Below are 13,195 nucleotides of genomic sequence, written 5' to 3'. Positions count from 1 at the left end.
TGGTAACATCTTTAGGATTCTCTATGTATAGTATCATGTCATCTGCAAACAGTGACAGCTTTACTTCTTCTTTTCCGATTTGGATTCCTTTTATTTCTTTCTCTCCTCTGATTTCTGTGGCTAAAACTTCCAAAACTATGTTGAATAATAGAGGTGAGAATGGGTAACCTTGTCTAGTTCCTGACCTTAGTGGAAATGGTTTCAGTTTTTCACCATTGAGAATGATGTTGGCTTTGGGTTTGTCATATATGGCCTTTATTATGTTGAAGCAAGTTCCATCTATGCCTACATTCAGGAGAGTTTTTATCATAAATGGGTGTTGAATTTTGTCAAAAGCTTTTTCTACATCTATTGAGATGATCATATGGTTTTTCTCCTTCAGTTTGTTAATATGGTTTATCACATTTATTGATTTGCCTATACTGAAGAATCCTTGAATTCCTAGGGTAAACCCCAGTTGATCATGGTGTATGATCCTTCTCATGTGCTGCAGGATTCTGTTTTCTAGTATTTTGGTAAGGATTTTTGCATCTATGTTCAACCATGATATTGGCCTGTAGTTTTCTGTTTTTGAAACATCTTTGTCTGGTTTTGGTATCAGGGTGATGGTGGCCTCATAGAATGAGTTTGGGAGTGTTCCACCCTCTGCTATATTTTGGAAGAGTTTGAGAAGGATAGGTGTTAGCTCTTGTCTAAATGTTTGCCAGAATTCATCTGTGAAGCCATGTGGTCCTGGGCTTTTGTTTGTTCGAAGATTTTTAATAACAGTTGAAATTTTAGTGCTTGGGATTAGTCTCTTTATATTTTCTATTTCTTCCTGGTTCAGTCTTGGAAGGTTGTGTTTTTTAAGAATTTGTCCATTTCTTCCAGGTTGTCCATTTTATTGGCATATAGTTGCTTGTAGTAATCTCTCATGATCCTTTGTATTTCTTCAGTGTCAGTTGTTACTTCTCCTTTTTCATTTCTAATCCTGTTGATATGAGTCTTCTCCCTGTTTTTCTTGATGAGTCTGGCTAATGGTTTATCAATTTTGTTTATCTTCTCAAAGAACCAGATTTTAGTTTTATTGATCTTGGCTATCATTTCCTTCATTTCTTTTTCATTTATTTCTGATTTGATCTTTATGATTTCTTTCCTTCTGCTAACTTTGGGGTTTTTTTGTTCTTCTTTCTCTAATTGTTAGGTGTAAGGTTAGGTTGTTTATTTGAGATGTTTCTTGTTTCTTGAGGTAGGATTGTATTGCTGTAAACTTCCCTCTTAGAACTGCTTTTGCTGCATTGCATAGGTTTTGGGTCGTTGTGTTTTCACTGTCATTTGTTTCTAGGTATTTTTTGATTTCCTCTTTGATTTCTTCAGTGATCTCTTGGTTTTTTAGTAGTGTATTTTTTAGCCTCCATGTGTTTGTATGTTTTACAGTTTTTTTCCTGTAATTGATAACTAGTCTCATAGCGTTGTGATCAGAAAAGATACTTGATATGATTTCAACTTTCTTAAATTTACCAAGGCTTGATTTGTGACCCAAGATGTGGTCTGTCCTGGAGAATGTTCCGTGAACACTTGAGAAGAAAGTGTATTCTGTTGTTTTTGGATGGAATGTCTTATAAATATCAATTAAGTCCATCTTGTTTAATGTATCATTTAAAGCTTGTGTTTCCTTATTTATTTGCATTTTGCTTTTTCTGTCCATTGGTGAAAGTAGGTGTTAAAGTCCCCTAGTATTATTGTGTTACTGTCGATTTCCCCTTTTATGGCTGTTAGCATTTGCCTTATGTATTGAGGTGCTCCTATGTTCGGTGCGTAAATAGTTACAATTTTTATATCTTCTTGGATTGATCCCTTGATCATTGTGTAGTGTCCTTCTTTGTCTCTTCTAATAGTCTTTATTTTAAAGTCTATTTTGTCTGATACGAGTATTGCTACTCCAGCTTTCTTTTGATTTCCATTTTCATGGAATATCTTTTTCCACCCCCTCACTTTCAGTCTGTATGTGTCTGAAGCGGGTCTGAAATGGGTCTCTTGTAGACACCATTTATATGGGTGTTGTTCTTGTATCCATTCAGCCAGTGTCTGTTTTTTGGTTGGAGCATTTAATCCATTTACATTTAAGGTAATTATCAATACGTATGTTCCTATTACCATTTTCTTAATTTTTTTGTGTTTGTTATTGTAGGTCTTTTCCTTCTCTTGTGTTTCCTGCCTACAGAAGTTCCTTTAGCATTTGTTGTAAAGGTGGTTTCGTGGTGATGAATTTTCTTAACTTTTGCTTGTTTGTAAAGGTTTTAATTTCTCTGTCGAATTGGAATGAAACCCTTGTTGTGTAGCGTAATCTTCGTTGTAGGTTTTTCCCTTTCATCACTGTAAGTATATCCTGCCACTCACTTCTGGCTTGCAGAGTTTCTGCTGAAAGATCAGCTGTTAACTTTTTGGGGATTCCTTTGTATGTTATTTGTTGCTTTTCCCTTGCTGCTTTTAATATTTTTTCTTTGTATTTAATTTTTGATAGTTTGATTAATATGTGCCTTGGTGTGTTTCTCCTTGGATTTATCCTGTATGGGACTCTCTGCACTTCCTGGACTTGATTTACTATTTCCTTTCCCATATTAGGGAAGTTTTCAACTATAATTTCTTCAAATATTTTCTCAGTCCCTTTCTTTTCCTTTTCTTCCTCTGGGACCCCTATAATTCGAATGCTGGTGAGTTTAATGTTGCCCCAGAGGTCTCTGAGACTGTCCTCAGTTCTTTTCATTCTTTTTTCTGCTCTGTGGTAGTTATTTCCACTATGTTATTTTCCAGGTCACTTATCTGTTCTTCTGCCTCAGTTATTCTGCTATTGATTTCTTCTGGAGAATTTTTAATTTCATTTATTTTGTTGCTCATAATTGTTTGTTTGCTCTTTAGTTCTTCTAGGTCCTTGTTAAATGTTTCCTGTATTTTCTCCATTCTATTTCTAAGATTTTGGATCATCTTTACTATCATTACTCTGAACTCTTTTGCAGGTAGACTGCGTATTTCCTCATCATTTTTTTTGGTCTAGTGGGTTTTTACCTTGCTCCTTTATCTGTTGTGTATTTCTCTGTCTTCTCATTTTGCTTAAGTTACTGCATTTGGGGCCTCCTTTTCGTAGGCTGCAGGTTCATAGTTCCCATTGTTTTTCGTGTCTGCTCCAGTGGGTAAGGTTGGTTCAGTGATTTGTGTAGGCTTCCTGGTGGAGGGGACTAATGCCTGTGTTCTTGTGGATGAGGCTGGAATTTTCTGGTGGGCAGGACTGCATCCAATTGTGTGTTTTGGGGTGTCTGTGAACTTAGTATGATTTTAGGCAGCCTCTGTGCTAATGGGTGGGGTTGTGTTGCTAGTTGTTTGGCGTGGGGTTTCCAGCACTTGAGCTTGCTGATCGTTGAGTGGAACTGGGTGTTAGTGTTGAGATGGAGATCTCTGGGAGAGCTCTTACCAATTGATATTACCTGGGGCCAGGAGGTCTCTGGTGGAAAAGTGTCCTGAACTCGGCTCTCCCACCTCAGAGGCACAGGCTTGGCACCCGGCCAGAGTACCAAGACCCTGTCAGCCCCACGGCCAGATTCATGGGGATTTTCTTGCCTTTTGGGAAGTCTGAGGGCTTCTGCCAGCATTCAGTAGGTGTTCTGTAGGAGTTGTTCCACATGTAGATGTATTTTTGATGTATTTGTGGGGAGGAAGTTGATCTCCACATCTTACTTCCCTGCCTTCTTGAAGGTCCTATGGTTGAGACTTTGATATTATTCAGACGTGGATTTAAGTTCTGACTTAATAACTTGTGGGTTGTGTGATCTTGAACAAGGTATGTAACCACCTGGTGCCTCTTTCCTCATCTGTGAAGGTGAGTGTGAGTGTTGTCTACCTGGCAGAGCTGTTTTGAGAACAGATTGGATTGATGAATATAAGGCACCTACTCTTTGTAGGGATTCTATAAATAGTAGGTATTGTTACTATCCTTATTTCCATTCTCTTTTCTCTCTTACTGTTTATCTTAAACACTCCTTCCTTTTCCAATCAGAAGTCATGCATTTCTAACCCTGGCTATCTGTTAGCAGCCACTGGACTACTGGGAGTTTCTGGGGAATGGAATATTATGAACTCTCAAAATTTCATTTCATCAGGAACCTTATATCCCCTTGAACAGTGATAAAAGCCTTAATAAGAATAACCACTATTTGGCCCATTAAAATAATACAAAGATAAATGTGAGTTTGCAGAAAAACCCTTAAATTATAAAGCAAAGAATTGGAGAGTTAAATGGCATGTGAAGAATCTGAAGACATAACACATATTTAAATTTATGATTTTTTATTCTCTCTCTCTATTTATTACAACAGATTCTAAAAGATTGTTCTCATAACAAGACCATTATCCTGAGTAGATTTAAGGACTCTTTTACCAGTATTTTTTCTTGAAATAATTGAGTTTGCTGAAATAAACAATTCAGCTCAATATTTTTCATCTCCCTCTAATACAGATGTATTTGATTCCTATAAATCTGGGTGAAGTCAGTCATGATTTTATTCAGATTTGTTTTCCACAGGGTATATGAGCTATTAAGTCATGTTGCATTTATTATAGATCATGTTTGCTTTTTGGCAAGATAATTTTAACGATTGAGAACAATATTTTAGTACATGTAACACTGGGAAAACAACCAGAAAGGAGTATTGAAGCAAAATGTTCCTTACAATAAATACTTTAAGTAAATAAAATATTCCATTGTGAATCAAGCATACATTTACATATGAAATGTATAAAAATCACTTAGTATTATGCATACTGTTCATTCTTATGGTTCATATATGTATATATATTCCTCTCATATAAGAATATATCTATATCACTTTGTCTTTTAGTTTGTAATATATGTATATATTCCCATTATATCTTTCTTCCAGCCTCAAATATGTGGATATTTTCTTGGTTTTGTGCCATTTTAATTATCTTGGCTGTTGCTGGTGTGGACACAATAGTAAAGACCACACCATATACCAAATTCACGAAGTCTGAGGGAAAAGAGATGCCAAAGGGTCCAAAGCCATCCAGTGGCCAACCTCCAGAAGAAGAAGAAACTCCCTTCACAGAAGCAGCTGAAATGGCAGAACCAACCCCTGACCCCTCAGCTTTCAATTCTGTCTTTGGTGCTGCCACCCTCTTCCCCTCTGAAAACCTCACTCTTGACACGGCTGATTTCTTCTTGAATTGCTGTGATTGTTGTTCATCTGGACCAGGGCAAAAAGGAGAACCTGGAGAGACTGGAAATCCAGGTATTTGAAAATATACGAGGCCCTATATTTCTCACTTGTACATCCTTAGAGTTGAGAGGTGGTGGATTGGTGGTGGAATTGCCTCAAGGGTTTCTACATTGTCATGCGAATGGGACAAGCCTAGGTGTAACACTGTGACAAATGCAATGGGTTCTGTTGCCCAGTGGGGTAGCCAGAGTCCCATGTATGGCTATTAATATTAAAATTAAATGAGATTAAAAATTCAATTTCTCAGTCACACGGGTCCCATTTTAAATGCTCAGTAGCCACGTGTGGCCAATGGGCAGCACAGATATAGAGCATTTCCATAATTGCAGAAAGTTCTACTGGATGGTGCTGGTTAGAGCAGAGACTGGCCTACCAACCCTAGCACTGGTGTGTAGTCCTTCCAGTTACACAATCTTTTCATTAATGGCTGATGTAAATAGGGTAAGTGAAAATTCGGTGGTCTGGTAAGAATGTGTACTGACTGATGGGGTTTTGGAGTGCTACTTGTAGTTAGGATTAGAAATGGAATGCCTGTGAGGTGGAGAATAAAGGCGGGATTCAGTTCACTTCTCATTGAAATTCTGAGGCAACACAGTCCCCTTGCCCAGGAATTTTCTCCATTGAACGTCATGGTTAAATATTTCAAAATTTCAGATGTCTTTCATGTATACAGTATGAATATACTCTCACTTTTATTGTAATACAGTTCAGCTTTCACATGTCCTACAGCAGAGAATTCAAGGAAGAAGTGAGATCAGAATGTCAATTTCAAATCCACTATTCCCTGAAAGAATTACATATAAATATTTGTTGTGTCTTGCCTGAAGAATTTAAAGTTATAAAATCAGGAATTCTGCATCCTCATTAAGCTTTTCATTCATTTCATCCCATTTCAGGAAGCTTTTGGGAAATGTGATCAGTGTTTATGTGGAGGTGGTATTGAATGGGAAAGAAGCTGGGCAGGGGTCTGGGGAACCAAGATTTCAGGCTTGCCAAAACATTACTGGAGATCTAATTAGACTGAGAAAATTATATTTACCAGGGTTTCTCTTAGTATCATGTCTGGCAAGCTGCTAGCGGGGAGCGGGAGGGGGTCATGTAAACACAGCTGGTTGCTAAACTGTCTTGTAAGTCATAGCATCAGGGCTTTTGTCTTACCCAGTGGTGGATTTAGCTGCGCTGTTCTTAGAGCTCAGCTTATTACATACATTAATTAACACACATAGTACATACATCACATTTGTGTTATCTACTGTAATGTGAATAATAAATGTAGACTTTAAAAGTTATGAGCCTAATTTTACAGAGTTTCTGAATGAAAGTGTTTTGAAGTATACAGCTCAGCTCTATCTAATAGCTCGTAAAGGTAAAATTCCATTTGAAATTTTATCTCCAGCTTCTCTCATTAATTCAGTTATATAATAGTTACCTACTATGTGCCAAGAACTGTTAAGCACTTTATGTTGTTTCTCATCTTTGTAGAAAATGATTAAAATATTATTACATTTCAGTGCATAATTTAATTGCGTTTCAGAGGGTTTCAGGTAATTCTAGAGGTTATAGCACCTGAGAGTATAGAACCTGGTGTCAAACTCGGTTTGTGCACCCTCCAGCCCCAGCTCTTCCATTAGGTCCAGCCTTCCGATATTTACACTAAACTAACCAAGATGTACACCTTGCCTAGATGGAAGGGGCAGCCTGCCTGCCCCTTGTGCCCTTGCAGGTAGTTGCTGTGTGCTCCCTGTGCGTTTCCCTCATAACCACATTGGGCATTTGGGGGTCGTGAGGAAGGGGGGTCACTGCACAGTGAACTGTAATTGATCATTTTGCTTGCTTCTGCCTTCCCTGCTCTTTGTTCTCCATTCCTTTCCTCTCTGCTCTTCCTTCTTTTTTAGACAGAAGAGCTTAACCACCACTTTGGCTTCTTAAGCTTGCCTTCAGCCTTAACCTCCATTGCATGCAATTTATTAAAGCTTTTCATCTAAACAAATACAGCGTTCTTTCAAAGAGGAAATTCAACAGATTGAAAATAATTTTCTCCATCCCATCAACTTAATTATAATAATTAAGATGAAAAATTACAATTTAATTGAGTGTACTTATTTATATGGTTAACTTTCAAAGAACCTGGCCATAAATTATTCCAATCAAGCTTGAACAGGACTGGGGTTGCAGGAACGATAACTGTCCTAGGCTTGGGTGTCTGTGTGGCCCAGGTAAGTGGAAGGGACCTGGGCTGCTGGGATGAGCGAGGACACCAGTGAGGTCTGAGTCCTGCACCATCTGCCCCTCACCTGCCCCTCAGCCTCTTTTACCCTGATCGCTAGCTCCGCCCATGGTGCTCTTCTTTCAGTTTCTTAAAAACACCATGGTCTTTTCTACTCTTGTGTTTCCTGAAATACTCATCCATGTTTGTTTTTTTTTTCTTTGTCTCAGAAATTTCTAATTTGTTCATTGGGTCTTAGCTTAATGACATTTTTTTCCAGGAGGTATCCTCTGATCCCATAAATCAGTTTTTTTTTAAACCACCATCTACAATAGGAACTTTCTCTTTTCTTTACATAACTAACAACAGTGTGGCCATTTCTATTTATTTGTGTGGTTATTTGTTCATGTTTATCTTTCATGGACTCTCAGCTCCATGAGGGAAGGGACTGCTGGAATGTTGATGGCTGATTCCTGACACCTATCAGGATGCTTGGTGTGTAGGGGGGCTCAGCAATTTTTCCTGAATGAGTATATAAGTGAAGGAATGGGAAAACCAAAAGTGCTAGGTATTGTGGTTTTACTTCCAATTTGAAAGTGTGGTCCACATGAGGTTAAGAGTCAGATAATCATCTTTTCTTGTTGTTTGATATAGTACTGCTTCTCTGAATCATTTGATCACTGCCATGAATTCAGTGACAAGTACTAATGGGCTCAGTTTATCTATTCAGGTAGTGCAAAATTGCAAATCAGAAAAAATATTGTCCTTAGAACTCTGTAATAGTTTATTCTCACCCAGATTTTATCATTAGGACACTGACAGTCATTGGCCTCAATAAAATGACTGATTTTTTTGGAAGTAATGAATTTCAAAAGAGAATTTTTCTACCCTGATGGTTTTTAAATCTCATTTCCAGGTTTTAAGGGAGAAGCTGGTGATATGGGGATCCTAGGGCCACCAGGAGTCACTGGACCCCAAGGTCCAAAAGGCCAGAAAGGAGACAAGGGTAGGTAATTATATCCATTTCATGTCAGAACTCAAGAGATGTTCTGCATCATTTTTAAGAAGAGCAGCTTGTTAAGTAAATACCAGATTCTTACAGGTAGATCTATTTTTTAAAATGTAAAAACTTGGTAAAGCATATTGTGAGTTATATTTGATATAAAAATGTTAACTTTATAAATAGCCGATTGAGAAATTTTAAACTCGCCCCCACACACATACCTTTTCTGTTTCTTGTAGTCCACCTGGCTGACTCAGTGACTGGGAGCCACAGGGCATAGACTCTGGGAAAGGGTCCTTTCCTATATACTCCTGTTTGAGTTCTTCTTTATGATGCAAATTAATTTCATACTACACAAAACTAATCAGAGCAGGCAATCCTCTAGAATATTCCATATAGATGGATAGACTACCTACTAAGGAGAGTATGACATATCCTTTGGCTTACTCTCAAATCAGGGGCAGTGTCAACGGTGGGAAGAGAACTGAATTAAAATGGAAGAAGTCAAGCTATTTGCAGTGACCCTGGACCCGTCACTTTACCTCATCTGGAAATTGAGAGGACTAGACTAGATATTTATTTATACTCTGTTTAAGGAAGATTTGTCGTTATGGGGGCTTTCCTAGATCTTTTCCAGCTCAGAAATTCTGTAATTCCATAGATGTATCAGCAAAGAGGGTGCTCTGCTCTGGGAAATCCCTGGTTCTATAAGTGCTTCAAGGTATTGAGGGAAGGTTATAGATTCACTGGGACATTTAGAAATTCCTCAGGGAATACCACCAGCCTGTAGAAATACTATATATCCATCAAGTTAAATGTTTTAGCCTTAGTGTCACGTGTCAAAAGACATAATATCATCTATACATCACCCTCTGCATGGCTCAGGAACCGCCTAACTCATTTCTGGTAGAACATTCAGTGAAGTAATTACTCAAAAAAGATGCTAAGGTAAGAGAGAGCCACTTCACACTTGTCAGTTATGCGATTTTCATTCTTGGAAGCATTTAATCCTTTTGTGGCTGAATTATGTTAGCAGAAAGCCCTGTGAAATAAAGATGAGTGATGAACCTCCCCAGTGTTTCATACATTTTGAAAGTTAGACTTCTGGAAGTAGAAGAAAAAAACAGGGAAGTATTATAAAATGAGGTTCTTAAGAATATGCCTTGATGAAGGATCAAAAGTATAAAATCATTTAGCCAGTCTCTATAAAGTGACAACTGTATTTTCCTTTTACTTCCACTTAACTTGGACTCTTGTTTAAGACTTAAAGTTAAAAAAATAAATGAGTAGAATGACTGTAGTTTTTACTCAATCATTATCTGATTGAGTAAATTCACTATAAGCAGTTAAACTCTTTAAATGAACTCAAGAACCAGAATAACTGTGCAGTGAAGGTCAGGATATGAATATTGACAAGGACTGGGAATAGAATTATTCCTTCACTTCCATTCATAGTTATGTTCTCTTCAAAGGTATACAGATGTTCTCCCGATGGCCTATGGGTTAATTTCCAATTTTTTTTTTTTTTTTTGCGGTACGTGGGCCTCTCACTGTTGTGGCCTCTTCCGTTGCGGAGCACAGGCTCCGGACGCGCAGGCTCAGCGGCCATGGCTCACGGGCCTAGCTGCTCCGCGGCATGTGGGATCTTCCCGGACCAGGGCACGAACCCGTGTCTCCTGCATCGGCAGGTGGACTCTTAACCACTGCGCCACCAGGGAACCCCTAACTTCCAAATTTTAAATTTTAAATGGAATGATAAAGAGGAGCAAGCTACTTAGAAAACTCAGTTGAGCAGCTTATGGTGGGATTTCTCTAGCTAGTCTTATGAAATTTGGCTGAATTGCTTTTCATGACTTTTATTTATGTATTTATTTATTTATTTACAGCCATTGTGCTTTTATTGTAAAATTAATAAATTCTTTATAGTAGATTATTAAATACTGGCATATTTATACAATGGTAATGAGAACCAACAAACAACTATATGCAACAGTATAAATCAATTTTACAAATATAATGTTGAACGAAAGAATTCAGACACAAAAGATTATATACTATACAACTTCAATTATATAATGGTTAGTACACCCCCCAAAGTCTATGATGCTAAAAGTCAACTGTAGTTACTCTCAAAGGTTAGGCTGTGACAAAAAGGGGGCACATTAGAGTCTTCTGGGACTCTGATAATATTCTGGTTTCTTACACAACATTGTAAATCAACTATACTTCAGTTAAAAATAAAATAAAAGAGATTAAGAAACTAAAAAAAATTATTTTGGTTTCTTCTTTGAAAAATTTTTATTGGGATATAGTTGCCGTAAAGTGAATCAGCTATACATATACATATATGCCCTCATTTTTGGATTTCCTTCCCATTTAGGTCACCACAGAGCACTGAGTAGAGTTCCCTGTGCTTTACAGTACATTCTCATTAGTTATCTATTTTATATATAGTATCAATAGTGTATATATGTCAATCCCTATCTCACAATTCATCCTACCCACACCCTTTTCCCCTTTGGTATCCATATGTTTATTCTCTACGTCTGTGTCTCTATTTCTGCTTTGCAAATAAGATAATCTATACCATTTTTTAAGAATCCACATATATGGGATAATATACGATATTTGTTTTTCTCTTTCTGCCTTACTTCATTCTGTATGACAGTCTCTAGGTCCATCCACATCTCTACAAATGACCCAGTTTCATTCCTTTTTATGGCTGAGTAATATTCCATTATATATATGTACCACATCTTTTTTATCCATTCCTCTGTTGATGGACATTTAGGTTGCTTCTATGTCCTGCCTATTGTAAATAGTGCTGCAATGAACATTGGGGTGCATGTCATGTGTCTTTTTGCATTATGGTTTCTCTCGGTATATGCCCAGTAGTGGGATTGCTGGGTCATATGGCAATTCTATTTTTAGTTTTTTAAGGAACCTCCATACTGTTCTCCATAGTGGTTTTATCAATTTACATTCCCATCAACAGTGCAAGAGGGTTCCCTTTTCTCCACATCCTCTCCAGCATTTATTGTTTGTAGATTTTTTGTTGATGGCCATTCTGACTGGTGTGAGGTGATACCTTTTTGTAGTTTTGATTTGCATTTCTCTAATAATTACTGATGTTGAGCATCCTTTCATATGTTTGTTGGCAATCTGTATGTCTTCTTTGGAGAAATGTCTATTTAGGTCTTCTGCCCATTTTTGGATTGGGTTGTTTTTTTTTTCATATTGAGCTGCATGGGTTGCTTGTATATTTTGGAGGTTAATCCTTTGTCAGTTGCTTCATTTGCAAATATTTTCTCCCATTCTGAGGGTTGTCTTTTGGTCTTGTTAATGGTTTCCTTTGCTGTACAAAAGTTTTGAAGTTTCATTAGGTCCTTCCCATTTGTTTATTTTTGTTTTTATCTCCATTTCTCTAAGAGGTGGGTCAAAAAGGATCTTTCTGTGATTTATGTCATTGAATGTTCTGCCTATGTTTTCATCTAAGAGTTTTATAGTGTCTGGCCTTACATTTAGATCTTTGATCCATTTTGAGTTTTTTTTTGTGTATGGTGTTAGGGGGTGTTCTAATTTCATTCTTTTACATGTAGCTGTCCAGTTTTCCCAGCACCACTTATTGAAGAGACTGTCTTTTCTCCACTGTATATTCTTGCCTCCTTTATCAAAAATAAGGTGACTGTAGGTGCATGGGTTTATCTCTGGGCTTTCTATCCTATTCCATTGATCTATCTTTCTGTTTTTGTGCCAGTACCATACTGTCTTGATTACTGTAGCTTTGTAGTATAGTCTGAAGTCGGGGAGCCTGATTCCTCCAACTCCTTTTTTCTTTCTCAAGATAGCTTTGGCTTTGGGGTCTTTTGTGTTTCCATACAAATTGTGAAAAATTTTTGTTCTAGTTCTGTGAAAAATGCCATTGGTAGTTTGATAGGGATTGCATTGAATCTGTAGATTGCTTTGGATATTATAGTCATTTTCACAATATTGATTCTTCCAATTCAAGAACATGGTATATCTCTCCATCTGTTTGTGTCTTTTTTTATTTCTTTCATCAGTATCTTATAGTTTTCTGAGTACAGGTCTTTTGCCTCCTTAGGTAGGTTTATTCCTAGATATTTTATTCATTTTTTTGCAGTGGTGAATGAAATTTTTTCCTTAATTTCTCTTTCTGATCTTTCATTGTTAGTGTATAGGAATGCAAGAGATTTCTGTGTATTAATTTTGTATCGTGCAACTTTACTAAATTCATTGATTAGCTCTAGTAGTTTTCTAGTGGCATCTTTAGGATTCTCTATGTATATTATCATGTAATCTGCAAACAGTTACAGTTTTACATATTCTTTTCCAGTTTGTATTCCTTTTATTTCTTTTTCTTCTCTGATTGCTGTGGCTAGGACTTCCAAAACTATGTTGTATAATAGTGGCGAGAGTGGGCACCCTTGTCTTGTTCCTGATCTTAGAGGAAATGCTTTCAGTTTTTCACCATTGAGAATAATGCTCGATGTGAGTTTTTCATATATGACCTTTATTGTGTTGAGGTAAGTTCCCTCTATGCCCACATTCTGGAGAGTTTTTTTTACCTTAAATGGGTGTTGAATTTTGTCAAAAGCTCTTTATACATCTCTTGAGATGATCATATGGTTTTTGTCCTTCAATTTGTTAATATGGTATATCACATTGATTGATTTGCATGTATTTAAGAGTCCTTGC

General features: G+C 37.2%; 1 protein-coding gene across 1 annotated transcript in view; it reads left to right on the top strand.

Moving 5' to 3' along the window:
* OTOL1 (otolin 1) overlaps positions 1-13,195 on the top strand; it is a 37,918-nt gene that overhangs the window by 10,883 nt on the left and 13,840 nt on the right. The window contains exons 2-3 of the mRNA XM_022575496.2: positions 4,914-5,282; positions 8,393-8,482. Coding sequence (XP_022431204.2) covers positions 4,922-5,282; positions 8,393-8,482 — 451 coding nt within the window. The 5' untranslated portion in view covers positions 4,914-4,921. The remainder of the gene's footprint in view (positions 1-4,913; positions 5,283-8,392; positions 8,483-13,195) is intronic.

This window comes from Delphinapterus leucas, chromosome 4, assembly GCF_059928025.1.
Source record: "Delphinapterus leucas isolate spDelLeu-1000000601 "Yukka" chromosome 4, BTC_Dleu_Yukka2, whole genome shotgun sequence".
In the NCBI taxonomy this organism is placed as follows: domain Eukaryota; kingdom Metazoa; phylum Chordata; class Mammalia; order Artiodactyla; family Monodontidae; genus Delphinapterus; species Delphinapterus leucas.
The sequence above is the reverse complement of the archived record's forward strand: the minus strand, read 5'-3'. Positions and strand labels throughout refer to the sequence as shown.